At 51.6% G+C, this 7920-nt stretch overlaps 1 protein-coding gene across 1 annotated transcript; it reads left to right on the forward strand.

Annotated features, from left to right (window-relative positions):
• Positions 1-47: 47 nt before the first annotated feature.
• On the forward strand, positions 48-7316 carry TIMM21 (translocase of inner mitochondrial membrane 21). The gene is made up of 6 exons (XM_037145609.2): positions 48-679; positions 3005-3067; positions 3164-3261; positions 4773-4846; positions 4925-5030; positions 5124-7316. The coding sequence occupies exons 1-6, from the start codon at positions 385-387 to the stop codon at positions 5217-5219; spliced, it is 732 nt and encodes a 243-aa protein (XP_037001504.2). The 5' UTR covers positions 48-384; the 3' UTR covers positions 5220-7316.
• The last annotated feature ends 604 nt before the right edge of the window (positions 7317-7920 follow it).

A 7920-nucleotide genomic window follows, 5' to 3' on the forward strand; every position in this document is an offset into this window, starting at 1 on the left:
GATATAGTCCTTGACTCTTCCTCGCTACAGCAACTCAGAGAAGAGTGAATTTCGCAAACTACTACTCCCAGGATTCCTAGGGGTTTCCCAGGTTGCTTTGTAAGGGCATGGCGGGGCGAGAGTGAATGTCAACCTAGAAGTTAATCAGAACACTTTAATTCAACCAAAAAGAGCACCAAAGAGAAGGGGCGGTGGACAGCAACTCCTGTTGCTGTTTCGTTTTAAAAACTCTGCTGGATCTCACGTTTCTGTCGAGCACACCGTGTGGCCTTACTGGCGTGAATGTGTGCCCTGGATCACAGGTCCAGCTGGGCGTGGAGGGGCCGGTGAGGCATTGCTGGTCGTGGTTGGCCTCTTCCCTGAGTGGAGCGGGCTTCTGTGAAAATGATTTGTTCTTTTCTACGAGCTGTGCAGTATACGGAGAAGCTGCACAGGTCGTCAGGGAAGTGCCTGTTTTTGCCACGCTTTGTACTTACCAAAGCTTGCTTGAAGACCGAACCCAGATGGAGATGGGGGCTGCACGAGCGGAAAACGGTGCGGCCCGGATGGACCCTCGGAGTCCCCCGGAGGACCGTCTGGACGCAGGGACGGGGCCTCCAGAGAGCAAAGGAGGACGGCAGCAAGCAAGTGTCTGTGCACAGCCAGAGGGCGGAGACCGCCGTCTCGACGGCACAGAAAGGTAAAGGGGAACTCTCCAGTAAAGACCAGCCTTTCAGCAAGTGTGACAAGGACGTGCCCACGTGCTTTTAGAGAAGTGCGAAGTGCGGTGGTAAAGATGATGAGTCCATTCACACAAATTAAAAGGCGGAACCGCTAAACATAGTTTAGCATCAGAGAGTATAGGCCTGCAATGTCCTTCATACATTTCAACTCAAATTTGAAAGCTGAATTATGTCTAGAAATTTTTTCTCAACTTCCACTAGTTTGGGTGTGGAGAGAGCTATGTAAAACTGAGCCATTGTTTAATACTTGAAAGTAGGCAAGTAGATCGCCCTGATGTTATTTCATCCATTTGACTGTCGCGTTCAGTCTGTCAGGCGTTAGTATTCTAAGGCAGGCACACTCCCCCAACTTCACGCTATTGAAAACTAAATGCAAATGCCCCTGATTGCGATTTTCCTGTATCCAGACCAGTGCTGTCTGGGACCTTGCGCAAGGATTTCGTGAACTTCCGTCCTGTCTGTGCCCAGCACTTGAACGGTTGCTAATGGCTGTGCCAAAGAAACCCTAAAGCACAAAGACTCCCACTTGAGTGGGAGGAGGGTGCGGAGTGTGAACCTAGTGGTGGAGAGAGATGAGCGGCGCTACCGAGAAAGGGGACTAGGAGACCCTGATCCGGAGTAGCCGGCTGGAGTAAACAGAAACGAGAAGTTACTGAGTCACAGTCCGTGGGGATTAACTCACCTTAGTTCAACTCAGTAAACACTCAGCTAGAGAGGCTGCTGCCCTGCCCAGTTACTGAGCCACACGGGACACGCCGCAGAGTTGGGGATGTCCGAAATAGCTCTTCCCTTCCCATGAACCAGCAGTAGTAGAAAGATCGTATAAAACAGGAAAGGTGAAATGTCATTTTGTCAGGGAAGGTCAGCAAAGTTTTCACAAGGGACATAAGAAAGCAGTTTGGTTTTCTATGAGTTTTTTCTTCATTTCACAAATAATGTGAAGAAAAAAATAAGTAAAAAGGAAGCAAAGAAAGCAATGCAGACACCCATGATTATATCACACAAAGATGTCTACGTTAATATTTGGTTTCTGTCATTTCTGTGCATGTACTGTTTAACATACTTGAGTTGTTTCATATCAGTTCTTTTTGCAACTGATATCAGCTGAATATGTCAAAAATACAGTGTTTCACTCACATAGCCTAGTTAAAAGTTCAGTGTGAAGGGACAGCCTGTGCACAGAGGTCAGAGGCGCTGAGGTGCCAGGCCATGTGGCTGCGGCAGCAGCACAGGTCACAGCGCAGGCAGGCCTGCCGCAGAGCCCTGTCTGACCTGGACCCCCCCGCTCAAGGTGCATGGTGGGAGCAGGACCCCCCCACGCGGGCACGCTGCCTCCAGAGAGTCCTGAGGGGCCTGCACAGTGGAAGGACGGACGGGATGCAGTAGTTCGTCCTTTACTGGGGTGGGGCCCCGTTCCCACCGTGCACTCCCACGAGTTTCGCAGGTATGTTGACGGCCCCAGATCGTGGTTGGGCTCATCCTCGCACCTGGAGGACATGTGTCTACCCAGGCCTCCCGACACACACACCACCAGCACTGACGCGGTGGCATGTCCTGCAGGACACCCAGAGTGGCGCTGTCCAGACAAAACTCTGTGCACTGGTGGAAGCGTTTGGGGTGCTGACCCTTGCGGGAGCCACTAGCCACCTGTGCCTGCCCAGCACTTGCAATGTTGCTAGTGTGAAGGCACTCAGTTTTCATCTAATTTTAAGAAACTGAGGTTACTTTTTAAATTAAACAGCCACATGTGGCGTGTTGCTGCTGTATTGGACATCCCGGGTCCCGAACGTCCGAGTCACTTAAAACCGTGTCATGACCGGGCGGGACTATACACAGGCACTGTTGTGGCCTTTCATGGTGCTGCAACCCAGTACCGTCGCCCCTTCTCAGTAGAGGCGGAACCCACGCATCAATGTAACGTACTCCCCCGAGTTCCCATTCCTGTGTCAGGGCTGCTGCCTGGGCGAGTGTACGGTGGGCTGCGTCCTCCTCTGGGGTCTATGGGTCTTATGAGAGGAAGACTGGTGGGTGCTGGGAATATGGCGGGCACCACAACCCCTATATCTTAGGTCTCTAAGAGTAGCACTCTCTGCCATCCCTCCTGGATGTGATTTGGGTTAGATGTGTTTTTGGTTGGTTCTGATTCACAGGGACATGTGCAAATGGCTGCCTCATGATGCTGACCCGCTCGTCCAGCCCTGAGTCCACCCCTCCCTGGAAACACTGAAGGTTCCTGCTCGCGTCCAGCACACGGGTGACTCTCTGCTCTTTTCTCTTCGCAGTTAGAGAAGCCGGAAGAGATGTCACCTACTTAATAGTGGTGCTTATTGGAATCACCGTCACAGGTGGGGAGCACAGCAAGTATAAGACCCCAACACCTGTTTCACTTACTCTTTGTCTCACCCCTGCTTTACTCGGTCTCCTTTGTCTCTGACCTTCAGGTAGCTTGTTTTACGTGATTTTCAAAGAACTTTTTTCTTCATCCAGTCCCAGTAAGATATATGGGAAAGCCCTGGAAAAGTGCCGATCGCATCCAGAGGTGAGTGAGTCCTCCAGGTAGAGTCACACCAACCCTGATAATAGAAGACGCTGGGAGTCGAAGTGAGGGAGCAGAACCCACGAGTGGGTTCTGAGCCTATGAAATCTGTGTGAGTGGTTCGTGCTGTTAGGTCTTCCTTCTGTGTCACCACGCCCGAAGAGCACGGAAAGGCCCACGTAGCGTAGACGCCCCACGAGAGGAATGATGCCAGAGTCACCATAGTCATAAATGCTTAGCCTGTACCCGAGTCTTGAACTGCTGCACAGCTCTCAAGTGCCTCTCGTGTTACACATTATCCTTTTTACAGGACTGTTGTTGCGTGCTGTGTCTCATCTTTCTCGAGGAACCCGACCCGTGACCCCGTGTCCCAGGACTGGTTCTCACTGGGAGCGCACAGGAGCCCAGGACTGGGGCTCCTGGCCCCTCAGCACCCCATCCTCATTAAACGCCACAGAAACCACGGGCCAGCTCTGCTCTAGCCCGTTTGCAGAAGGGGAAGCTGACACTTAAAGGAAATAAATATGAGCAGCTTAATTAAATGTTGGGAGGCCTCTCCAGAGAGGTGGCGACTGACCGCGTCATTCACAGACTCAGCCTTCCTAGAGCTCCCGGCCTTCGAACAAAGCAGAAGGTGCAGAAGGAACAGAGTGGAGTTCATACAAAAGGCATAACGTAATTTGCTGCCCGTAAGAGGTCTACACAGAACAGTTAACATTTCGTTTTGCCCGCCTGTGTCCAGGTCCTGTTCTTTGCGGGACGCTGCTCCTGGTTGAAAAGTGGAAGACCCTTATGTGGCGATACAGTGTGCACAGTCCTTGCGGCAGTTTGAACAGTTGGTCCACTTGCTCAGCCCACAGCTCTTGCCCTCCCCCACTGGCCGCTGCTTTCTGTGCGCGTGCGCGCCTGGCGAGCACGGTGCTGCCAAAGCCAGCGCAGGATGAGGACAGTTTTGATTTGTTAGCAGTTTTTTAGAGGTGCCAAGGTGTTTGCGTTTTAAATTCAATAAAAATTACATTTCCGTTGCATTGTGAACTTTCCCGTTGGGAATCATCGATTCACATCTGTAGATCTGGTTTAAGTAGGTCATTATCACTTGGGTGTTCATTTTCACTGTGTTTCATGACTTAAAAAATCAGTTTGTCTCTTAACTGGTAGTATTAGACCCCATCAGATAGACTTCACTAAAAATGTCCATGCATTTAAATATTTGCACCCTGGTTTGTCGTGCTTGGCTTTTGTGAGGCGTGGGAACAGCCTCACCTCACCTGCGCCGTTCTGAAACCCCCAGCAGCGCTGTTACCGGGACCGCTCGCGGCACAGGAGCCCTGGTATCTACTAGTTATGGGATGAGTGTTGCATCATAACTTTTCTTTGCTGGAGTTGTCATTTTGAAAGGGCCCTGGGCTTACTGATTTTTTTCCCAAAATAAGTCACTTGGTTTGTCAGAGAATACTTTCCCAAGAAACTTACAGACAACAGGCACCAACTGAAGTGTTGTCTTTATTCCGCAGGTAATAAGTGTCTTTGGTGAGCCCGTTAAAGGCCACGGGGAGACGACCGGACGGGGTCGGAGGCAGCACGTCAGGTACAGCGCTGGGCTTGAGCGTGGGAGGCTCATTTCTGAATGAGAGGCATTTAGGCCTGTGTTCTGTTTTCTCGGCAGTTTTATTGAATATGTAAAAGATGGGCTGAAACACATACGTGTGAAGTTCTACATCCGGGGCTCGGAGCCTGGAAAGCAAGGAACGGTGCACCTGGAAGTGAAGGAGGTGCGTGGGCGGGTGGGGGGAGCCCGTTCCGGGTGCGCGGCTGTAGACCGCACTGGACGGAAAAAATGACCCGTGAAATACTCTTTTTTTCAGAACCCAGAAAGTGGTGAATATGAATTTCGATACATATTTGTGGAACTTGAAGCCTATCCCAAAAGAACTATCATCATCGAAGACAACCGGTCCTGAGATCTCGAAGAGCCTCGGCGCGCTGCATTTCCAGACGCGAGCTGTGCAGACGCAGCCCGGTCTGCGCTCTCCCCCCGCCCCGGAGCCAATCCAGGGAGGCAGGAAGGAGGCTGTCTCGGAAACGTGGATGGAGCCGGGCGGTTGTTGCATTTAGACAGCGGAATTAGAGATTCTCCTGCAGAGGGAAAAATCATGAAATAGAGCATATTTTAGGTGACCCCGGGCAGGATGTCTGCTCTCCTGAACATCATCTTTCATAAGAAGTATTCATTAAAAAATCTACATCATGTGAATAAGAAAATAGTTCAGTATTTTATGCCTTTTTAATGGTTTATAGCTACATAAAAATCTGTGGAATAAAACTAACACTAACGTCAGAAGCAGCTTCCTCCCAAGTCCTTTGGTATCTGACTTGAGCATTTGACAATAACACGAGAGCTGTAGGGACCAGGTGCTACCTACACACTCGCCAAACGACCACAGAGAGGGCGTGACGCTGCATGAGCTGTAATCCGGGCTGTCTCACCTGTCTCCTCCCTGAATCGGGGGCACCGGACACCATGGGAACGTGAACTCGCTGAAGTCCGGTGGGCCTGCCCAGGTTCCCACCAGGCAAGTGGGCCTGGGCAGTACCTTCACCTCGTCCAGCCTCGCGGGCATGGCTTGTTAGGACCGCTGAATGAGGTGACAGGCAAGAGTGCCCGGACCACAGAAGGTCCCCTGGCATGTCCCAGTCCTTCAGAGCGCGCCCTGTGGCATCACTGCCAGAGCAGCGTGGGCGTGAGGGCGAACCGCCAAGCACCCAAAGGCCTTTGTGGCTACGCACACCCGTTTTATCTGAAGGACCTACAGGGCACGTGGGGAAGTGGCCTCCACGCACAGGGGTGCGGTCTCATATCCGTCTGAAGGCCCACAGGTGCTGGGACTGGTCCCAAACTGCCCTTGCCCGCAGCAGCTTCGGTGTCCAGGGGGCCCTGCAGTGCTTTTCCTTCTCCCTCAGAACTCCAGTGGGCACGTGAAACAGCTGCCGGGGACACAGTCTTCGGTGACCCCCCTGCTTAATTCTGCTCATACTTCAGTGTACCGGCTTGTTTTTAAATGTTTTTTCATTTTAATTATGAAAAACCCCAAACATTTACTATATACAGAAGAGATCAGAGCAGACACCCGTCTCTCTGATGTAACGTGTTCTGAGTGGCTGGGCGATTCTGCTTGGACTTGTCTCTAACTGGGTGCTCCTCCCCTTCCCGGTAGGAGGTCCCCATTCAGTACCCTGCTCCCTGACTGGTCCTCCTGTACTGTGTCCTACAAACCATTCAAACCATCGCGTCACCGAAACCTGGCCTCGGAGCTGCTGGGGACTTTTGAGCCTTCCTGCTGGCCCTGTGTTTGTGGTTTAGGGATGATTTCTTCCCTATATTCATCTCTCTGTGCTCTCCTATCATTATGTGCCAGGCCCCTTTAAGATAAGAGCTTATCATTAAGTTACTTTCACAAAACTTTTTTCAAAAGAAAAATTGTGTACTCAGGTTCTGAGTTAACCATGGGAAGATGTAATGCAGTTCTTTTCAGATAGCTTTTTTTATTGTACCCTAGGATATAATTTGATACAGCATGTTAAAATTCCTGCTTTTGAAAGAGCTGCTTTAATCAGCTTTGGCATCTGATTTTGATTCAGGCATCTGTCCGTGGCCTGCTCCCATCTTCAACATCTTTTCTGAAACTGACCGTGTGCAGTGTCCGAGGCTGTCGTTTGTATGAAAGAGAAAATAACGCGATCATTTTCTGGCAAAGCTTTTGTTATTCCTTCACCCCCCGTCAGCAAACCCCTCATCAGAAGTCAGTCTGGATGTGAGCTCCGTCTCCGTAATGAGGACACTGGGCCAGACGAGGGTGCGTCCGAGGGGCTGCTTTCAGCGGTGAGATTTCCAGCCCACCTCCCTCCCTCCACAGCTGTGATGGGTGCTGGTAGCTGTTTCCTCCCATTCAGTAAACGGCAAGGACATGAATTGCTTCCCTCATTCTCCTCCAAATATGGTTGCCCAAGTCCTCGTTTATGGATCTTAGCATCGTGCTTACTACGCCACTCTGTAATGCACTCAGTATTAAATACGAATGCAGTACTCATGCGTCATCTGCTAGATTTCATTCATTCGACAAGTAGTATTAAGGACACTCTGAATGTCTAGCCTGGTGCTCGGTGCAGAGGGCCCTGAAACAGCAGCAACCCCTGTCCTTGATGTTGGTGAAACCGTAGGTGGTCGCTCCAGCCGCCTGACCTGGTACAAGCCAAAGGCAGTCGGGTCAGAGCAGAGGTGCCATTGGTGAGGTGGGTGGGTGGGGAGGGGTCACCAGGCCGCAGTCGGAGGAGAGGACGCTCAGCTAAGGGAGGGGCATGAGTGCAGCAGGTGCAGAAGCACCCGCCAGCCCGAGCTCCTGGTGCAGTGCACGGTGGAGGGGGCAGTGCCACTTTGGTGCCCAAGGGGAGCCATGCAGACCCGGCCTCACCAAGGACCTGCTGTGGGGGGCAGGCTGGGACCTGCTGGGTGCCCAACTTGGCTTTACCTGGAAAAGCTGAAACCACAGCTCCTTACCCAGGGAAGCGCCTTACCCAGGACTTCCAACCTTAGGTGTTTACCGAACAAGAACCTGCACGCACACCCCGGGAGCCAAGTACAAGAAATAGGAGAGCAAAAACCGG

The sequence above is a fragment of the Artibeus jamaicensis genome, unplaced genomic scaffold (genome assembly GCF_021234435.1).
Source record: "Artibeus jamaicensis isolate MK-2021 breed Jamaican fruit bat unplaced genomic scaffold, CSHL_Jam_final contig_354, whole genome shotgun sequence".
Lineage (NCBI taxonomy): Eukaryota > Metazoa > Chordata > Mammalia > Chiroptera > Phyllostomidae > Artibeus > Artibeus jamaicensis.

Excerpts from the sequence above, each read along its gene's own strand:
- TIMM21 (XM_037145609.2), top strand. The coding sequence starts at position 385 with ATGATTTGTTCTTTTCTACGAGCTGTGCAGTATACGGAGAAGCTGCAC. Across the intron at positions 680-3,004 it reads CGTCTCGACGGCACAGAAAG|TTAGAGAAGCCGGAAGAGAT; the intron begins GTAAAGGGGAAC and ends TTCTCTTCGCAG. Across the intron at positions 4,847-4,924 it reads GGTCGGAGGCAGCACGTCAG|TTTTATTGAATATGTAAAAG; the intron begins GTACAGCGCTGG and ends TTTTCTCGGCAG.